The sequence below is a fragment of the Sceloporus occidentalis genome, unplaced genomic scaffold (genome assembly GCF_023333645.1).
Source record: "Sceloporus occidentalis isolate IW3139 unplaced genomic scaffold, rSceOcc1.0.p SCAF_3, whole genome shotgun sequence".
Classification (NCBI taxonomy): Eukaryota; Metazoa; Chordata; class Lepidosauria; order Squamata; family Phrynosomatidae; genus Sceloporus; species Sceloporus occidentalis.
Window position 1 is genome coordinate 201,314,759 of NW_028316983.1, and position 22,163 is coordinate 201,336,921.

At 39.7% G+C, this 22,163-nt stretch overlaps 1 protein-coding gene across 2 annotated transcripts; it reads left to right on the plus strand.

The window, feature by feature from the left end:
- The first annotated feature begins 1,258 nt into the window (after positions 1-1,258).
- Positions 1,259-20,181, plus strand: UBXN2B (UBX domain protein 2B). Of its 2 annotated transcripts, none has more exons than XM_089517354.1 (9): positions 1,259-1,586; positions 5,781-5,884; positions 6,258-6,308; positions 8,241-8,394; positions 10,489-10,575; positions 12,400-12,509; positions 16,187-16,324; positions 17,674-17,835; positions 18,024-20,181. In XM_089517354.1, the coding sequence occupies exons 1-9, from the start codon at positions 1,422-1,424 to the stop codon at positions 18,184-18,186; spliced, it is 1,134 nt and encodes a 377-aa protein (XP_089373480.1). In that variant the 5' UTR covers positions 1,259-1,421; the 3' UTR covers positions 18,187-20,181. The 2 variants fall into 2 exon arrangements, with proteins under 2 accessions (XP_089373480.1, XP_089373482.1); XM_089517356.1 differs by having other exon boundaries at positions 1,499-1,586; positions 5,742-5,884.
- The last annotated feature ends 1,982 nt before the right edge of the window (positions 20,182-22,163 follow it).

Consider the following 22,163-nt stretch of genomic DNA (forward strand, 5'->3'; position numbering starts at 1 on the left):
AATATCTTTTTAACTGGATATTTTTTACTGGTTTTATTTATGGTTTGTGAGGTTTGTTTCTATTTTTTTCCCTTTGTATTTTATTGTTATGTTTTATTGCTATTAGCCACCGGAGCACCGTAGAAAGCTGTGTTACAAATTTAGCAGACAACTAAAATAAATATAGGCTATATTTACAGTTTGCTCCTCAGCAATTTTGTAACATTAGAAGTCCCTTGGTAATGGTTTGGTAATTAAAAAGCAGGGCATCTGGGGTTCAAAACACACTGCAGTAATAATCCAATGATAACTATTATTATTATTAAGCTTTATTTATAAAGCACTGTAAATTTACACAGCGCTGTACGTACAATAAATTATAACAGATAAAATAAACCTGCCCATGGCGCACATTCTACGAAAATAATCAAAAGTAATACAAACTAATACATCTTAACATTTAAACAATAAAAATATAGCAGACAACAAATTAAAATAACTTTTAAGACTGCCTTAACTGCCCTGGCTCAGTGCTAGGGAACTCTGAGGACTGTAGTTTATTGGGGTAGAATTCAAAGATGTTAAAAGTGCATCTGAGGAAGTGGAGCGAGGTCTACCAAAGCTCATGCTGCCAACTTCTTCCTTTCAGTTTCTCTCAACGGTGATACAGTAATTAATTAATTTAATTTAATTTGTTTTATTTATATACCGCTATTCCAAAGATCATAGCGGTGAACAGCAAGTAAGCTAATTTGCCCCCAACAGTCTGGGTACTCATTTTAGCGACCTCGGAAGGATGCAAGCCTGAGTCGAGCTAGGGCCCTTTTGCTGGTCTTGAACTCGCAACCTTGTGGTTTTGAGTGAATGGCTGCAGTACAGGCATTTAGCCTCTGCACCACCAGGGCTCTGTGTGTAGTTTATTGGGGTAGAATTCAAAGGTATAGCTGAGTTAAGATGCATCTGAGGAAGTAGACCTTAGTCTGGGAAAGCTCATGCTGCCAACAGTCTCGCAGGGGCTACAGTAAGGGCTCCCTATGTAGCTCACTGTGGCCCCAGAGCTCTCTCTGGCAGGGAAGGCCCAACGTCTCTCACAAACACTGCACTTCCCCAGGATTCCCTAGCACTGAGCCTGGACAGTTAAAGCGGCCTCAAAGTGGATTATTTATTTCCCTGCAGTGTGTTTTGGGCCCTCTTGGGTTTCCCTGTCCAACCACGCATGCGCAAAAGACAGGTGCGCGGCTGGGCTCCAGCAGCAGCAGCAACATCCGCAGCAGGGAAGCACCGCCAGCCAGGCTTGCGGCCTAGTCGAGAGCCCAAGTGGTCCTGCTCCGAGTCCTGGGAGGCGGTCGCCATAGCAACGCTGGCGGCCGGAAGAACTCCTCCTCGGCGGCCCCCTCCATCTCTCGCTCAGTCTCTCTGGGGCTCCTGAGGAGCTGCGGAAGATGGCGGACGGCGGGGCAAGCCCAGGGCGGCGGCAGGAGGAGGAGGAGGAAGGGGACGATGGCGACGACGAAGAGGAGGAGGAGGAGGAGGCAGGCCCCAGCGGAGGGCGGCGAGGGAAGGGGCCCCGGGGAAGAGGCCGCCCGCCCAGCGTCCGGGACCTGCAGGTGAGAGGAGGGAGGGAGGGAGGGAGGCCGGGCCCTGAATCCCCCGCCCCGCTTGGAACAGCCCTGATGCTGCGAAGATGGGGCTGGAGCAGGAGGAGGAAGAGGAGGGCTTTGGGCAGGGGTCCTGCATTGCCCTCACCTGCCCTACATTTTTAGGCTCCTCCTGTCCAGGAAGAATGACTAAGTGTCCTCCATCTGGAACAGTCCCAGGGGTGATGACCAGGCGTCCTCCTTTGCCTGGACCTGGCCTGCATTCGAGCCTTCGGTCCAGAAGGGATGTCTCAAAGTACCTCTATCTGGAGCCAGAGTAACCCAGTCGTCCTCCTTTGCCAGGACTCGTCCTACATTTTAGGCTCCTGCCCAGGAGGGATGCCTACATATTTGGAGCAGGACCAGAGTGACCCAGTCCTCCTTTGGCAGGACCTGCCCTGCATTTTTAGGCTCAGGTCCAGGAGGAAGTCCAAAATGTCCTCCATTTGGACCTAAAATGGAGGGCAGGTCCTGGCACGACCAAGGATGACCACCAGAGGTCCCCCTTTGCCATTACCTGCCCTACATTTTAAACTCCCCTCCAGGAGAAAGTCCAAAATGACCTCCATTTGGAGTAGGACCAGAATGACCTGGTCCTCCTTTGCTAGGACCTGTCCTACATTTTTAGGCTCCCGTCCAGGAGGGATGCCTAAAAGTCCTCTATTTGGGGCAGGGCCAGAGTGACCCAGTCTTCCTTTGCAAGACTTGCCCCACATTTTTAGGCTTCTGTCCAGGACGAATTCCAAAATGACCTCCGTTTGGAGCAGGCCACAGTGACCCAGTCCTCCTTTTCCAGGACGTGCCCTACTTTTAAATTCCTGTCCAGGAGGGATGCCCAAATGTTCTCTGTTTGAAGCAGGACCAGAGTGACTGGAGATCCTCCTTTTTTTCCAGGACCTGCCCTACATTTCATCCTTCTGTGCAGGAGGGAGTCCAAAATGTCCTCCATTTGGAGCACAGCCAAGGTGGTGCCACATCCTCCTTTTCTAGGACCTGCCCTGCATTTCAGTCTTCCACCCAGGAGGCATTCCACAATGTTCAAGGTGACCAGAGGTCCTCCTTTTCTAGGGCATGTCCTATACATTTCAGCCTTCTGTCCAGGAGGAATGCCAGAATGCAAGCAGCATGATCTTATATTTACGTTAGTGTTCAAATTCAAAGAAATAGCCTTGTTAGTCTGTAGAAACAGTACGTAGAGAGATCTTGTAGCCCCTTTGAGACTCACTAAAACAAATTGGCAGCATGAACTTTCGTAGACTCTATACTTCCTCAAATGCATTCCTGCAAATGCATCTGAGGAAGTAGAGTGAAGTCTATGAAAGTTCATGCTGCCAATTTCTTTCTTTCAAATGTGCTGCAAGATCTCTATATATTTATGTTAGTGTAGAGAGATCTTGTAGCACCTTTGAGACTAACTGAAAGAAACTGGCAGCATGAACTTTTGTAGACTTCACTCCAGTTCCTCAGATGCATTTGACAGCTTAACATGGCTGTATCTTTGAATTCTTCCATTATGTTAGTGTGTTTAGCTTTCATTTTGTAATGTCTTCCATTTTTCTTGACTGTCCTACATTTTACTGTGCCTTGTCATCCTTTGCAGTTAGGGCCTCTGCTCACCTTGGTCAGGGCAGAGCCAGAATAACTCCATACACACACACACACACACACACATTGCCTCGCCTCACCAACAAAATGGGGGCTGCCTTTTCTGGAGTGGTTTCTGGAGTGGTTTATTTCTTGGCAACAAGGGCGAAGGCTTGGGTCCTTTGCTCTCCGTCTTGAGAGGAAACTGGCATGCCCACGGTGGTGGCATACTTTCCACACAGGGTCCTCACCGCATACGAGGACAAGGCACTGCAAAATGGAAGAGATTCAGGGAAAATGGAGGACATGGCAAAATAAAAGCTAAAAATTCTCATAGAAATGTAAATCCATGCTTCTTAGACCTGCTCAAAATGGAAGGCATTTTGAAATTCCCCGTAGACAGATGCTGAAATGTAGGACAGGTCCTGGGAAAGGAGGATCAACCTGTTTCCACATTTGTGTGTTTGCGGTACTGCAAAACCTTGGCCCTCCAGAGGACTATTTTTAATATAGTGGAAAAGCTGGAAACATTGCTTCTCCATAGCTTCACACTGAAATGATATCATTTGCCAAAGGTGTTGTGACAGTCCATTCATATATATTGCTACAGAGAAGGAATTCTAGTTAATTTAAGTGGTGTTTATTACTGGGTAAAATTGAGGAGATATTGCCAAATAGAGATGTTGTTTCTTATGCTTCTGTGCTCAGCAATTGGATAAAAAGATCCTATCAAGCTGTTAGCCTTCCATTGCTGAGTTTTTGTTTACTTGTTAAAGATGCTTTCTGGATTGAGGATCTTTTACAATACCAAAAAGTCAGAAACAAGGAAGGAGTTTCCTCCAGAAACCAGGAAAGGTTTGTAAAATGATTTTTCAGAAACCACTGATGCCACAGTTTCTTATTCAGCATTTCAAGCTATGAAATATATTTTGTGTTTATATTCTAACCTTTTGTAGCTTTTAAAAAGTATTTGTGAGAAATATTTTCTTCCCTTGAATAATGCTTTCTGCCCTGATTGTAAAAGGGCTTGCCACATAAATAGCAGCTAGTTTGCTATTTGCAAATCTTGTCCTAATAGATTTTGCATATCAGAAGAATCAGTTGCAACTTGAACAGTTAGGGATGGACTACCAAATAATAGTATTTGTGGTTTTGAGTGTGGAAGTAAAATATTTAGCAGCATTTTATTTTATCTGGGTCCTTCATGGATTTTTTTGTCATTAGTTAAGGGCGAGTTGCAATTATGCTTCTATAACCCATAATATAAACTACTCAGCACACAGCTTTGTTTTTCTTACATCTCACGAGATAAGATACTTCTCTTGCTCTCATACACCTTTCAGTGTGGACAACATGGAAGATAAAATATGGGGTGGAGCATGAATGTATACAACTATGTACTTTTATAATAATGAGATTGTGATAGATTTAACATTGAAGATGATGCTACCATTGCAGAGTCAAGATGGCAAAAGGGCTAAACAGATCAGCTTAAAGCATCAGCGTGGGGGCATGACATTTGGACAACACACGCCCCGACAACACCTCCACACTGGCATCATGGCACCCGCCTGACCACAAAGCAGGCAATGTCACTGCACTCCTTTGGTCCAGCATTTATACTCCACACATAGAAAGGAGCGCCGAAAAGTGCAGATTCAGAACAACCACTGAAGAAAGCCAAGGAAGTACAAAAGCAGGGTTACATATGAACATAAAAAAAAAACCTAAAAGTAATTACCACAATTATGATTTGAAAGGGCAGCAGTGAAGGAACTCGACACAATCCTCAAGAGTAAATACATATCACTGAATACTAAAGTCAGGATTGTCCATGCTATCATTTTTACAATTTCTGTATGGTTGTGAAAGAAAGCTAATAGAAAGAGAATAACTCATTTGAAGTGTTGTGCTGGAGGAGAGTTCTACAGTTATGATTGCCGGAAAGAAAAATAAATGGGCCCCAATAAAAAAAAAAAATCAAGCCAAAACTCTCTCTATAAGCCAAAATAATTAAAGTGAGCCTGTCACACTTTGGACATATCATGAGAAGATCTGACTCATTAGAAAAGACAATAATGCTTGGCAAAGTAGAAGGCAGTAGGAAAAGAAGAAGACCTCATTACACGTGGATAGACTCAAGGAAAACACAGCTCTGAGTTTCCAAGACCTGAGCAGGGTGTCACCTGAGCAAGGTGACTTGGAGATCTCCTATTTATATAGTTAAAGTCATCTTAACAGAAATTAACAACAATATACATTTTCTTCATTATTTTGACCTTACTCCACTGTTCTATATTGAAAGAGGAACAATAATCAGCATTATAAGGAAATATTTTATAACTACTGTGCTAAGAAATGTAAATCTTTTCTTTCTTTTAGAGGTTTTGACTTGCTAAATAGCTACTCTTTCAAAATGGCATTTTGATACAGAAATCTTTCATAGCCACAGCTGGCCACTGATGGCATGCGTATCAATGTGAACTGGCCATAACTTTTCCTCTAAAATGTTGAGTGTAAATATAACTTGTGTTTCTTCAGGTAGGACACACTGCCTTAAATATCTAACATTCTTTGTAGCTGGCACTGGCTGGATTGTATGAAGATGAAATGAAAAGACAACCACTTCATTCTGAAAAATCAGCAACTGGAGTAGCCAGTCACCCAAGATTACCAGTGCAAAGGTAAAGGAGATGTTTTTGTTAATTATTTGTGATTTATGAACATTACTTGGAATTAACTTTCATAGGTTCTTTAACAAGAATCTCAAATACATTAGAATTAAATTTCTCAGGGTAAAGATGCAGACTAAATTTCTTGGAAATTTACAAGGAAATATGGGCCATTGTGATTAAAACATCAATTTTTTGTAGAGAGATATTTGCACAGCACTTACATGATAGTAGCATAGCTAAAGTCTTTAGGCTTAGATTTATCTCACAAGCTATGCAAACTTCAGAAATTAGAATACCACAACATTCTTTCCTGTGTAATTTAATGTAACATTGGTAGTATAAATGAAATTGTAAATAAATATTTCATGATTGCCTTCTCCAGAAGCTTGAAAAAACCTGAAAGAAGTATGAGTGATGACAAGAATAACCAAAGGTACTGTAAAATAAATCTTTTATGTATTGTAAGTGTTTACATTTCATATCTTAAATTACATATCTTTATATTAATGGCTACGATCATAATAATTCCTGTGTAAATAAAGCATGATGCTGATTTTTAGTAGGTAATTGTAATAGAATAGTTTGTGCAGTTATTCTTCATTATATCTACCATATCTACTTGTGTACAAGTTGACCTCATGTATAAGTCGGGGGAAGATTTTATGGCCAAAATCATGGATTTTGATATGACCCATGGATAAGTTCAGGGTAAAACTTAGGGGCATCTAACAAAAGATCTAAAGAGGAAAATACCACTTCCCTCCCTCCTTCTCCACCTCTGGCCCTCTCCCAACCACCTAGCACCACTTCCCTGGTGCTGAGGGAGAAGGTTTTAACATTGGATTGAGAAGAGAAGGAACTGGAGAGAAAGGGGTTGTTTGGTGGAGAGAAACACCCCCTTTTTTCTGGAGGGAAAGGGGGTGTTTGGTTGATGGGGTGAGAAAGGAAGGAACTGGAGGGAAAGGGGGTGTTTGTTTGGAGAGGAGGGTGGGGATAGGAGGTTTTAACATTGGATTGAGAAGGGAATCGCCTCTTTCACACACTTTCCTGCCTGGCAGCTCTTTCAAAAATCTCTGCCAAGGCACACCAGGTGGTGATTCTTTCAGGACTTTTTAAAGCAGTATTACTGTGTTGACCTGTATATAAGTCAACCCAGGATTTTAGGGACAATTTGGGGCATAAATTTCTCAATTTATAGTCCAGTATATATGATATGTAACATCTAATTTCTTTAAAATCTCAGATAGGGAAGTCCATTTAAGGCAGCATGTTTTCAAAATGGTAATCTCAATTCCTCCTTTCCCCAGTATTTTGTTTTCAAATTTTGAACCCTAGACCAGCTGAGTCAAAATCATGTCTGTATGTCATGCATGGTATCTCAGTTACATTTTGCAACTTGGTAATGGTAAATAGCCACAGCTTCCTTGTTATGTTCTTTCTGATTTTTGAGCAATTTCTCCTCTGTTCCAAAAACGTCCTCCAGAAGCTCCTGAGGCTCTGCCAGTGAGAAGAGCTTTGCAAAGTTGCTGTTATTTTTATGAAGAGCTAGTTTCTGGGAGACCAGAGTTCAAATTCCTGCACTGCCATGGAAACCTACCAGGTGATGCTGGGCAAGTCAAATTCTTGTAGCCTGAGAGGAGGGCCATGGCAAACCCCTTCTGAACAGATCTTGTCAAGAAAACCACTGATGGAGTCACCATGAGTTAGAAATTACTCAGAGGCACACGGCACCAACAACATAAAATTCAGGAACTTAGGCCTGAAAAATACAGGCAAAATAACACAACTTCAAGGCAAGTTGGGGATATGCCATTTACATGACACACACCCCAAACAGGGCCTGAAGCCATGCTGAGGCCACATTATTTGCAAAGAACTGGACCAAGAAGGAGTGGATAGAATAAGCTCTTTCTGGCACCCCGGTTCAGGACTGAGGCAGCAGCCTGAATTGGGATCAGGCACTTGTGGTTGCTGTGGTCCCGGCACAAACAGTGTCAGCATAGTCTCCTGCTACTCTGTTTGTTTCGGGCCTTAGAGAAGCACAGGCTTTCCTCTGGCAGAAATCCCCCCCAAATGGAATGGTGTTCTCTCACTGCATAGACCCCCCAAACCTGCTTTAGTGGACAGGGAATCCCTCTAGAGCTGGTTTTCAAGAGCTCTGAAAGATGCAGGGGGAAGTGAGTAAGTTTAATAATGCTAGCATTGCAATGCAGGTCTTTTTTATTATTATTTTTATTTGGTTGGGAACTTCTGACTGTAGAATTCTTTGTTTTTCAGTCTTGTAAAGCATTTTACTTGGAATGTGGTTCTGTTTGAAACTTTCTGATAAAGTTTGAGAAATTAATACTGTTTCTTTTTTTAAAAGATTTTACTTAGGTGATTCAGATTGCAGAAATGCTGAACCATCTAATATAATTTCCAGTAAAATTGTTGATGAGCTTTTCAAAGAAGCAAGAGAACATGGGGCAGTCCCTTTAAATGAAGTATCAAGAGCCTCAGGAGATTGTCATAAAGCTAAAGTGCGTATGTGAAATCATTTTTATTGTAAAAATGTAGTAATTTCCATACAAAATGCTTTATTTTAAGAGACATATTACTTGATTTCCTACTGTTAACAATTGTACTTAAATCTGTTTGTTCTAAAGCACACTTAGTTTGTGGAAGAGGAGGGAGAAATATACTGTACTCAAACATCTAAATCTAGTTTTAAAGACTTTTCTGCATATTAGTTGGCAGCAATTATTATTATTATTATTATTATTATTATTATTATTAAGCTTTATTTTTTTTTACTGTACACCGCTATGATCATTGCGGAATAGCGGTCTATAAATAAAATGTATTATTATTATTATTATTATATAGCGCTGTAAATTTACACAGCACTGTACATACAATCTTTTAATTAGACAGTTCCCTGCCCTCAGGCTTGCAATTAGTGCCCTGTTGTCTGGATATGCAGAAGAGAATAATGTATTATCTGGATGGCTTGGGCCAGCTGTGTGGAGCAGTTGCATTATAACTTTATTTTGAATAAAAGTTTGATGGGTAATCAGACCTTATAATAGCTTTCAGAATCCACCAGCCAACATGGCCATTTGATATATTCTCTGTGGGATTTGGGGAAATGTAGTTCAAAAAGCAACTTTCCTGAGCTCTAATAAACATAACATCCTTAAATACATAGTGGCCACTTTCCAGGTTCATATTTAATCAGTGTTTAATGCAGGGGTCGGCAACCCCCGGCCCACGGAGGCCTTTCTGCCGGCCCCTGCCTTCCGCGGCTGCCGCCGCCGATTACAGCTTTTCCCGGCTCCCAGGGGGCTGCCATTTTGTTTTCCAGAATGGCGGCGACGTCTCGCTGCGACTTTCCCAGAGGTCGTGCGAGACTTCGCTGCCATTTTGGAAAACAAAATGGCGGCGGCCTAGAGGTGAAGGCTCGCGCGACCACAAGAAAGGTCGCGCAAGACTTTGCTGAGGCCCGCTGCAGCTGCCGGAGCCCTCGAACAGGGCTCCGATGGCAGCAGCGGGCCTCTGGGAGGCCCAATGCCGTCGCTGGGGCCCTCCAAGAGGCCCATTGCTGTCACTGGGGCCCTCCAAGAGGGCTCCAGCGGCGGCAGCAACCCTCTGGGAGGCCCGTTGCCATCGCTGGAGCCCTATTGGAGGGCCCCAGCGACGGCAAAAGGGCCGGCAAAGTGGAGGAGGCCTCCAGCGCTGGCGCCCCCCGCTGGCTTTTTTGCCAGCCTCTGATGGGGGCTGGGACCCCGTCAGGGGCTGGCAAAGAGGGGGAGGCCTGGACCCCGGGGGATGGAGGCTCCGCCCCTGGCATGCAGCTCCACCCCCAGAGGGTGGAAGCTCCACCCCCGGCATGCGGCCCCACCCCTGGAGGGAGGAAGCTCCATCCCCCAGGCTTCGGACCCCCAGTTGTCTGAGGGACAGCAACCTGGCCCCCGGCTCAAAAAGGTTGCCTACCCCTGGTTTAATGGCAGCTGACTTGAAACCAAATCATATTTTGAACTTCCAAATAACTAATAAATAAACCATAGTTTAGAGCTCTTTGTCTTTTTTTCTTGCTGTTCAGTGGCTGGCTTCATAAACTCTTGCTTGTTTAGTAGCTTCCAAAAGATTAGCAACAATGATTTGCTAACGTGGGCATTATGCCAAAATATACTTCAAAAACTGACTTCAACCTGCATTCAAATTCTAGTTTATTAGTCATAAACCATGGTTTGGTATAATGTATGAATTTGACCTTTGGATTTACTGCTGCTATGTAAAATGACTTTTCCAAATATAAGAGAAGCATGTTTAAATGACATTATCCATAACAATGCTACTTTGTATATGTTATTATTTAATCTTGATAAGGTAAAACCATTTGCCATTGTTGTTGTTTTGGCCAATTTTTTCCCCTGTCAACCAGCATGCTAAATTTCAAATCTACAAAGTCTATATTTTGCCATTTATTTACTTAACTCACTAATCAGAAATGGCATAGTTGATGTATGAAAAGTTTTATGATCTCATCCTTGCAATTTATAATTAGTTTATTTTAAAGAAATGTAATTAACCTTTGCTGCTTTGTAACAAGTATGTGTGTTATATTTTATTAGTCATTTTCTGGTGGTGGATACAGATTGGGGGACTCTACTAGGAAGCGCTCTGAATATATTTATGGAGAAAATCAGTTTGGGCAAGATGTAAGTAAAATTATAGTAAACCAAGTTATCAAATATGCAGAGGTACATGACTGAAAACAATAAATCTTGTGGTTGCAGAAGGTCACAGCTAAGTGCAAGACGAGTGACGTTATGTCTGTTGTTGACAGTACATATTTTACAAGATCATTCATAAATCATAAATAGTAGCTTGAATAATAAATATTTGTGGGTGCAAGAAGGAGAAGAAGATTTGGTAGGCAATATTACCCTCATATGAAGACAGGCAAGGGATATAAATTGTAGAGCTAATTATGTAAAGGAAAACCAAATTGATATCTGGTAATAGGAGCAATCGTTTAAGTAAAAACTTCATTTTACCTAATATGTACAAAATGCAGCATTATGGTCCTTAAATGAAATGATTCCATAGTGAAAAATAAAGGGAAAAAACCAGCATGCCAGTCTGATTTTTCCCTCCATTTATTTTCAGGGAGGAGCTCCAGCTTGTGGGCCTAATCTGGTCCATGAAGGTGAGCTATCCATCCTGTGGAGGTTTCCTGCAGAACCTCTCCATATCCTAGCTGGCTGAGAGAACAGTCTCCCCTGTCTCTACTCAGGGACTGGAGATAGCTTGGATTACCTTCTGTATTGTCAGATGACACCTGCAGTCACCAGCTGAAACCCAGCATCTGGAAGGACTAGTTGAGAGCATAGAAGTGATCCTGGTCATCTTCTTTGGCTGATCAGAGATATTACAGCAAGCAAGGATAGGGAGGGACTCTGTGGTGATCACCTGTAGGTCAGAGTAGTCCTAGGGCCTTAGAGCTTCACCAGTATTGTGAAACATTGCATTGGGTGGCCTTCTCCCACTAATATTTTACTGTATTATGAAGAAATTTTAACAGTCAGTTCTTTGACCAAAAAGATTAATACTATAGATATTAATTTCATATGCCAAAACCTGCTTGTGTTGTACTGCTTTATGATACATTACGATTTTAAGTTTATATCCAGCCATGACTAGTACTAGCATTTAGAAGGGCAAAGTATAATTTTTTTTTAAGAGAAATGAAAATAAGCTGTCATAAAATTAAAATGCCATAAATGAAAAAAAGGAATTGGATCGAATGGTATCTGGCGACGTTTGCTCATCATTTTGCCATTTAGTCTTTCAAGCAGTCATACCCTGAAAAACATTTACACTGACCAGCAGCTACAGTTTGCACATAGTGACAATGTAGCATTCAGTTCTACACTAGCAAATGCCATCTTGTTTTCTTCTATGTTAATTGGTGTTTCATATGCACAATGCAGATCCATATATAAGCATTCCCAGTGAAGCTGTATTTCTCTCTGTATTATAACTACCATGTCTTTTGATGAGATTCAGATGACATAGCTGGAGATGGCACAGAATAAGTTTAGATTATAGTCATATTCAGGCATTCCAAGGGATTTTTAAAATGCACACATAAGAAGGGGACTATTGTCCATCTTTACTCTCCTGGTGGAGGATATTATTATGATTTTTATTATATTTATTTGTATCCTGCTCTTTTCCCAGATGATAGTATTATTATTATTATTATTATTATTATTATTATTATTTGTATATTTCCCAGAACTGGGACTTAGAGCTGCTTCATAACATTAAAACAGTCTGAAAAGGAGAGCCTCTTGTGTATGTGGAGAGACTGCACAGGTGGAAATCTAAACAGAGAGGACAGGAGGGGGATAGTTTACTCACCCTATTGTTTTTATGATGCTTCTTTATTAAAATAAATAAATTCATTTAGATGTATTATGTTATCTGGTTTATTGTTTTAAATATGGCTGATTTTAAATACAGCTGATTTATAACAGGTTCAAATCTTGCTCAAACTATGGAGAAATGGTTTCAGCTTAGATGATGGAGAGCTGAGATCTTACACAGATCCAGTAAATGCTGAGTTCCTTGAGTCCGTTAAAAGAGGGTAGGTTTCTATTATTTTTTAATTACAGGAACACATTTTCATTGTTTGCTAAATAATAGATGCCTTTTGAGAACCAATGAAATAATCCATATTTCATATAGTCTGCAGTGCATAGAGGAAGGTGTTTTATGCTATAATGACAGTTTACCATGCTTAATTCTAATATTCACTCTCCTGCTTCTGGGTAGAAAAGCAAAATGTAAAAGTCCATCCTGCACACTTGTTTAGATAAAAACTATTATCTTCTGGTCCTTTTCTACTTAATGAGTCATCACACCTGCCCTTCTGCGAGTAGAGAAGATCCTAGCACTCCTCCATCTAGAGAAAATGGAAAGGAAACCATTTTGGCACATTTCTCTCCCCTCCCCACAGCACTTTTCACCGTCGCCAGGGATGTAGCAACAGGACAAGTAATAGCAATGTGCCTGCAAATTATAATAATGTCTCCCCATATGAAATGATGTTCTTGCCTCAAATTCAAACTTTTCAGTAATTTAAAGTCTCCATTTTTAGAAATACCTGTCAGGCATCCGAAGTAAGAGTGGCAGGGGAGTCTTACTGCAAAAAGGAATGATCAGAGAGTGAGAGCCAACATGTTGTCTCACTCACAGTAAATCAGGGTTACCAGAATTTTTCAAACATGGTAAGCCAGAGTTATAGAACTTTGGCTTTCTCTACATCCAAACATACCCCAAAGGGTTTTAACTACAATTATACCCTTCAAAATGGCTTGAAACTGAACGGGGTTAAAATAATTCTGGGAACTTTGTGAACTGGTTGAAAAAACCTTGCTCACTCTCACTGAACTGCAGTTCCTAAAATCATTTCAAGCTGATATTTCAGAATATCTAGTTCTAGCCATGTTGACCATATAGCAAATCCAGTAACATCCAAACAATGATACTTTTATTGGGCCAACCAAAATAAATGATTACATGTTGCAAGATTCCGAAGTCACACTGGCTTCTTAATCAAGAGAAAAAAATTGAAGATGCTAGGCTACCCCAGATGTTTTTTGGATTTCAAAATACCTCATTTTAACTGTCACAAGGGAATCTTAAAGAGAGAGCCAGTGTACTGGGACCTTGCCCTTAGGAGCCCTGGTGGCACAGTGGTTAAATGCCTGTACTGCAGCCACCCACTAAAAATCATAAGGTTGCAAGTTCAAAACTAGCCAGGGCTAAAGCTTGACTTGGGCTTGCATCCTTCTGAAGTCGCTAAAATGAGTGCCCAGATTGTTGGGGGCAATTAGCTTACAGTAGTAAACTGCTTAGACATGGTTAGTTCAGTATAAAGCGGTATATAAATGAAACTTTTTTGCCCTCTGTGGCTTCTGCTTCCAACAAAGGTTTTTATTCCTGTTTGCCTAATGAAGAAACCAGTGTGACTTTGAAAGCTTGAAACATGTATTTTTGCATTTTGGTTAGGCCAAAAATACTATCATTGTTTGGATATTCTATTTCAATGAGTTTTTGAGAAATGTAATATAGCCATTGCCCTAGCTGCCACAATTTAGATCTTTCTACTTTGCAAATAATAACTAATTAAAAATAAATAATTCACCATATTCAACTTTTCTCATGCAAACTTTGATAAAGTACTGTTTGGTGGTGGAGCCAATCAGAAGCAATATTAAGGCGTTTTACAGACCTCCCAAAAGGGCGGTCTGCCACCACCCTTCTTTGCTGCGTGAGGGAACCGCAGCGGACAAAGCGCGCAGTTCCCCAGCACAGCAAGAAGAACCCGCAAAAAGCGGGTTCTTCTGGCAGCGCTGTTGTGATGTCACAAGGTGCCAATGGCGCCCTTGCGGTGTCACAAGGGCACCGAGACGTGTGGACGCTAGGCGTCCATCACGTCAAAATGGCGGCGCCCATCTGTATAGGGTGCTGCCATTTTGACGCCCTCATTACATGCGAGAGGCAAGGCGCATCAGGAAGCCCTGCCCCCCGCGTTTAACGACGGTGCCCAATAGGGTCTGTTGGGAACGCACCTAAGTGTCTGCCCAGGGCATGTATAGTAAAATGTGGGCTTTTTCAGACTTGTCTAAAGAAGTGTGAGTTCTTGCAGTATCACTCCTTGAGCTTTGCTGGGTTATCTCACCAACACCTTTCTTTTGGGGGATATTTGTAGCAATTTCTTGGACATGCAGTATTGATGTTCCAACACAAAAAGGGTATGTGGTTTGCTGATTCTATAATTTGAAAAGCATTTTTTTCAACACCAACAAAAAATAACTTTCTCTGTTACAGTGTTATAATACAAAAGTGCTATTTGACTGGTGTAATGTAACTCAGTGGCAGTAAATTTAAAAAGAACAAAGCAAAGGAGGAGGGACTTTTTTTGTTCCAGTATGTCTTGAAATGAAAAAGAATCTCACATAAGGACAGGAATAAAATGTTGCAACTAGTGCTGGGATTTTCTAGAAAATAGTCTGGAGCAACAAGAAAATTATTTTTATATTTAAAAAAAACAAGAACAAGAACTGTAACAACAAATGCCACAGCGTTCTGATACATTTGTCCCTGTGGAAGCGCCCAGTATTTGCTTGTATAGTTCATTTTGGTACCAGTAGTCCAGAAAGATGTGTAGGGTTTTTGCAATGCATAGCTACAGGTTGAGTCTCTCTTATCCAGAATTCCGAAATCCAAAATATTCCAAAAACCAAAATGTCCTTCCTGGGTGGCTGAGATAGTGACTCCTTTGCTTTCTGATGTTGTATACAAACTTCATTTCATTATTATTATTATTATTATTATTATTATTAACCTTTATTTATAAAGCACTGTAAATTTTCATGCACAAAATTATTTTGAAATGTTGTATAAAATTATCTTCAAGCTTGAAAACAATCTGTATATGAAACATAAATGGATTTTATATTTAGATTTGGGTCCCATCTCCAAGATACCTAATTATGTTTGTATAGTCAAATACAAATATTCCAAATCCTGAGTTTGCAAGACATGAACAAGGCTGTTGATGACAGGGTGACTTGGAGATCTCTCATTCATGGGGTCACCATAAGTCAGCTTGATGGCCGTTAACAATAACATCAACCTAGACAAATTATTTTTATTCCAAAGATACAGGTGGCATTTATTTGAAAAGTCTATGTGTCCTGGGATTGATGTGAGCATACAATATGTCTACGAAACTATGTACCTGATTTCCTTAAAATATCTTTGTTGTGTTGTAGGGTTTTTATGTTGAAAATTATTAAGAAAGGAACTTGTTTTCACAAATGTCTATTTGAGCTTTAGCTACTGAGAAACATATGAACAAGTTTTATAATATATGACCGACACGTGTTTTTTTTAATTTGTAGTTTGTGGCTTCAGTATGAATTTAGAAAGTAGAATATATGTAATTGTTTCTATTAACCCAACCCATTCCTATGCCACACATTCCTTGTGGTGTTTCTGGTATGGAAGTAATTAGGCAACTCTCTCCTCATTGTGTGAAGATGTGGAGAGAAGTAAGGCAGCACTTATCCCACACAAAACACATAATGCTCCAATTTGTTTATAATATAGATTTACAAATAATTTTTACACACTGTTTGTGTATTTCATTCATTTTCTCACTTTCATCAATCCTTTACTGTTCAGCTTTTTGTTCCTGCTTAAAATTGTTTGTTTGTTTGTTTGTTTGTTTGTTTGTTTGTTTCTGTTGTTAAGAGAGATTCCTGCTGAAATTCAGAGACTGGTTCATGGAGGCCAAGTTAATTTGGATATGGAAGATCACCAGGAACAGGAATACATAAGGCCTAGACTGAAATTCAAAGCTTTCAGTGGAGAAGGACAGAAGCTTGGAAGGTTATTTTTTTAATTTTATTTTTTTAAAAAAACAAATCTTAGTTTATTTTTTAAAAAAGCATTATCTTTAGGTCCTTTTACAAAATAGAAAGAGAGAGTAACTTAGACCATACTACTATCCTGTAGGCCAGTGGTCCCCAAATTGTGCCCTTTAAGAAACTGTAGACTTCACTTTCTAGAAGCCTCAGCCATGTTGGCCAATAGTCTGGTATTCTGGGAACTGAAGTCCAAAATCCCTTAAAGAGCACAGTTTGGAGACCACTGTTATAAGCCATTGTCTCTCTCCCAACATCTTTCTAGTCTTAATTAATCAATTATTTGGAATTGGAAATCATACAGAGAATGAATTTGAAATTCTATTCCTTTAATAAATGTATATTTCATTATCAATTAATATGCTTCCTTTAGTGCCCTCCAGATAGTTTGGACTAAAGCTCCCATAAGCCCCAGCCAGAATGGCCAGAATTGAAGGATTATGGGAAAGAAAATAACTGTGCCTGATAACTGTCGGATTTACCATATATACTCAGCAATAAATCGACCTCATGTATAAGTCAAGAGCAGGTTTGGGGGCCAAAATTATGGTTTTTATATGACTCATGGATAAGTCAAGGGTAAAACTTAGGGCCAAAATCTCTAAAGGATGAAGCAAAGGAAAATAATGCCAAAGAACTTACAAAATTCCAGCAGGCATAACTGTGCTCACACTAAGCGCTGGATGGATGAGAGAGTAGTGCTTCTAGAACAGATTACATTCTTGCCTTTCATCATGGGATGGCTCCTTTTTTAATAAGAGTTAAAGTACAGAATTTACATTGACCCATGGGTAAGTCGATTCAGATTTTTTGGGTCAAATTTTTTACTAAAATTTCTAGACTTATACATGAGTATATACAGTAACGGTTTTTCCCTTCACATCTGACATTGGAGCAGTTTTGTAACTGTTTCATATTTATCATCAGAAGTAAACATAACTGTGTATCTTTATTTTTTTAATAACCATGGTCAGGTGTAAGCTGATCCTATTTAGATGAGGTTTTCTGTCGGCCAAACAGCCATTTCTGTTTTTTTCAGAAACTGTGCTGTCAGTATTTCATGACAGCCCCTCGGATGGTTTCAAATGTAGCCATTAAGAGTAAAACAATGGGAGGGGAGCCTTCAGTCTCTAAAGCTGGATCTAGTCTATGGAGGGCCCATGGGTGTCTTCTCCCCCAAACCATTTCCTTTCTGAGGTTAAAATTACTCTACATGACACTTTAAATGGGTAAATCTTACATACATAATTGTCTTTGGTATTACCCTTTCAACTGTCCTTCACTATTTCACTTAAATTTTTTACTTTGCTTTAGCCTTACTCCTGAGATCGTCAGTACACCTTCTTCTCCAGAAGAAGAGGAGAAATCCTTTCTTGATGCTGCTCTTTTGGTAGATGACTCTGTGCCAACAACTAAAATTCAAGTAAGGCTAGCAGATGGAAGTCGTTTAATACAAAGATTTAATCAAACACACAGGTAAGCATAACTGTTTACTGGGTAGCCTTTCCTCTTCATCTTGATTCAAGGTTAGCATTACTCCTTGTCATCTAAAGATTTTTGTCAGTATTCAGAGCAAAAAAAAAAAGTTCAGACTTTTAAAAAGTAGACAACATATTTTGTTGATCCGAAGACTAAAACATAAATTACTATGTTTTTGCCAACAGGATTGTAGATATTCGAAACTTTATTATCCAGTCTCGCCCTTGGTTTGCTAACACTGACTTTGTTCTTCTGACTACATTTCCACATAAAGAGCTTACAGATGAAAGCTTGACACTACAAGAATCAGATATACTGAACACTGTGATTCTTCAGCAGCTAAAGTAAACCTTCAGCCTATCAGTAAGTCTTCAGCCTATGGCTTCAGTGAATCGATAGTGTTCTCTCTTGTTCTACGACAATGCTTCCAAGAGAGAGAGAGAGAGAGAGAGAGAGAGAAGAAAAAACAGAAAGAAACCAAGTTTTTGGCTTAAAGAAGTCCATTGATTTTTAATCCTCCTCTGTCTTCCAGTGATAATTGTCTTAAAAAGAATTCAGAAAGATTTGTTAATGAATGTGAATTGATTTTGTATATTTATAAAACTAAACAGTGAGAATTAGTGTTCTACCTTTATTTGTGGGTAGGGATGGGGAAAGAATTACTGTAATCAGGCATTTTATAAGGGTGCAAAAGCCATTTTTGGATACAGAAGGATTCTTTTCCAACTGACTTTTAAGACTTGAACTATGGAAGAACTCATGCTGCAGCAGCTAACAGCCATTAAGAAATTCAATGTGTTTAAGATACATTTGTGCCCCATTGTGAGACTTGGAAGTACTCTGTGTATAGGTTGATAACTTCCATGTATCTAGCATAATTTTAACACATTTCTGTAATGTACTTGTAAAATATTTGGGTTATTCTATAATTGTCTTTTAATCTCAACTGTAATAACAGTACTTTAAATGAGAAAGATTGTTATACAGAGCTTATCCTATTTGTATAGTCATTTTTTGTCTTTTTTACAGAAGAGAAAAAGATAGTAGAGTAACAGTTTTTAAAAGAAAAAATTCAGGCTTGAGTCAGAAATTTGAGATTGTATTAAAATACACATAATTTGGGGCTAGTGAATATGGCAATTCAACCTGTCAGATCCAACTGTTCCGCATGGATACTCCAGTGTGTATTTTGACTTTTTTTCCCCCTGTAGAGATAGTCAATTTATATACATGTTAACCAAAATCCATTGTATTAGCATAGGAAATCAGTGTGTTAATGAAATCCCATTAGTTTTTCTAATTGTGCAGATGATATCAAATTTGTTCTTATGGTTCATAGGCATGCTGCAACTTGCACATCCAGTTCTTGGATTTCCCTTTTAGACATAGTCTAGAACTTGGTATCCAAAGACATTGTTTGCACTAACGTATTGGCACTGCATGGACCTTGAAAGGAATTGTCTTGGAATTCCTTTAAAGTTCCATCTAGAAATGCACTAACTTCCTTGTCAGCGGCAACTGCTCCTTGTGGGAATGTTTGTGGCTTCTTAAAATCAGAATCTAATGTCATGAAAAGAAACAAGAGATAAGAAATGCTTGGAAAATAAGTGTCAAGAGGAGCCGCTGGTGATGTCAAATAGTGGCTGGCTGTTAATGGCAACTAGAATTTGATGCCTGCATGTTCATACAGATACCACAGTATTCTTAGCAGCCACCTCTATATACAAATGTTATGTCCTGAAGTTTGACAGTGTACGATGATATGCTGCTGTCTCTGCTTAACCGTGTGTATATAATTTGCACCTAAACGTCTGATCACGGTACATGTGTATTTGGCCAATGTGTTGATTACAGTGTACTATAAAGACAGTTGATCAACGTATCTTTTCCTTTAAGTGTGCGAAGAGTTGCCTATTCTGAAAAAGATACTGAAAAAGATAGAATTTGAAAAGGTTTACTTAAGTTTTGTAACTCAAACTATAATGGTAAAAAAAAACCTTTTTCAGTAGTTTGCCATTGCATCTTCAGAATGAAAGTGTGGAAAGAAAATATGTTCAGAAGGAAGTGGGTCTACCTTTAGAATATGGGGAACACTCTTGGTTGTATGTTTTTTAAATAATAATTTTTGAATGTGGCAATTCTTCAGGTCAGTATAATTTATTTTAAATTCTTGCTTTGAAGTTGACATGCATCTCTAGTTTCAAAGATATAAACATTGTTTTTCATTCTTTGAAAATACTACTTTGAACTCAAAGGAGATTTTCTGAATCTAGTATCTGCATGATTTAACCAGTCATAAATTCCCATTGTGTGTTAATCAATAAAGAACATGTTTTAATTCTATTCTTTCCATCTTGGATTTTTAAAAAAAAAAAAAAAAGCAGAGAAACAGTTATGTAAACATTTGCCTGTCACCCATCACAGGAATAAACAAGGATTAAACTGGTTGAACCAGAGAAGCTTAAAATGGAATCTTATACATGTTTATTCAAAGGTAAGTACTATTAATTTCAATAGAACTTACGCCCAAATACATAGTATAGGACTGGATCTAAAAGGGATTTTAGCTTACTCTGAACACATTAGTGTTTAAATCAATACAAAAACAACCCCTAGTGTTTCTGTTTCATTGGCATGAGTGCCAGTGATGCAGTAAAAAAAAAAAAAAAACACTTGCCTACCTCAGTACTCATTTTTTGAGAAGTTGCCAAAAATTGCAAAAACAGAGGGTTGGATATTTGCTATATCTGTACATATGAGCAGCTAAGGTGAATACTTAATAAGTCATAGTCCCTTTAAGTAGTTGGTTCTTCTGCATAGGAATTGGGTACGCAGCTTTTCCTGTTGTGTGGGAAATTTGAAGCCGTAGTTGATATAGAACAGCCAAACTACTGTATATACTTATATCTATACTGTCTAGAAATTTTAGTTTAAAAAATGACCCAAAAAAACCAGTCAATTTATCCATGGCTCAGTGTAAATACTATAACTCCTTTTTTAAAAAAACAAAACAAAAAGGAACCATCTCCTGATAAAAGGCAAGAGAGTAATCTGTAATGGACACTGACCCCCTCTACTCTGTCATCCATCCAGTATTTTGGGTGAGCACAAACAGTTATGCCTGCTAGAATTCTGAAAGTTCTTTGGCATTGTTTTCATTTGCTTCATCCTTGAGATTCCTTATTACATGTCCCTAAGTTTTACACTAGTCTTATTGACAAATTATATCAAAATCCATAACTTTGGCCCAAACCTACCCTCCACTTATACATGAGGTTGACTTATAGTCATATATATACAGTAGTCAATGGTGTTAGTTGTCAGGAATGAGTGACACCCATGCTGCTAGCCACAGAAGCAACTGGTAGCTTTTATATCATTGTGGTTGATTTTCTGTCATGCTTTATTCTGAAGCTGTCCAAGGTGCTTAATCTATTTGGAGCTAGAATTTAGTAACTTAGGCCCACAACAGACGGGCCAAAGGAAGCACCTTCCGGCCACTTTGGGAGCATGACGTTTAGATGACATACACCACCAATGCGATCCAAAGCTGCTCCAACACTGCACTCCAGTACTTTGGTCCAGGGCAAAAAGAAGCTGGGATAATTCAGCTCCTGGTGGCACAGGTTAGGGCCAGCAGCAATGGCCCACTTTCGGATCAGGCAGTGCAGTCGCTGCTGTCCCAGGTTGCTTGCAGCTGGAGCGGCCTCGAGCCAGTCTACCTCGCCTGTCTGTTCCAGGCCAAAGATAGCTCCTTAAAGTTCAGTCTAAAATCAAGAGAGGATTCATTGCCCTACTGCCTTTAAAGCCACAAGCTCCACTGGCAAGACGCCCATTCATTACAAATTGGGTTTAATTCAAGATACTTGTTCTTACCATTTTTTATTTTTAGTCTTGTATGACTTGGTTCCACGATATATGACAGAGAACATTGCTGTTCACTGTTGTAGTTTTATTTAAATTTGTCTTTGACGTGACAGAGTGCAGGGATGTAGCCAGGCTTTTGGGAAGGGGAGGTCCAGACTAAGTGCCACCATTATAATGGGGCTTGGGCGCATGCACCATGAATTGTATCTAATGGAAGGGGTCCGGACCTCATGGACCCCCCTCCCTTGGCTACGTCTTTTAAGTAATGGCTGCATCTTTATATTTATTATTATTATTAACTTTTATTTATAAAACGCTGTAAATTTACACAACACTGTACATACAATCTTTTTAATTGGACGGTTCCCTGCCCTCGGGCTTACAATCTAAAAGACACGAAACAAAAGGAGAAGGAAATGGTGGAGGGAAAGGGGATGAGGTCTAGTGTTTCTTCTTTC

Excerpts from the sequence above, each read along its gene's own strand:
- UBXN2B (XM_089517354.1), top strand. The coding sequence starts at position 1,422 with ATGGCGGACGGCGGGGCAAGCCCAGGGCGGCGGCAGGAGGAGGAGGAG. Across the intron at positions 12,510-16,186 it reads CTTGAGTCCGTTAAAAGAGG|AGAGATTCCTGCTGAAATTC; the intron begins GTAGGTTTCTAT and ends TCTGTTGTTAAG. Across the intron at positions 16,325-17,673 it reads GAAGGACAGAAGCTTGGAAG|CCTTACTCCTGAGATCGTCA; the intron begins GTTATTTTTTTA and ends ACTTTGCTTTAG.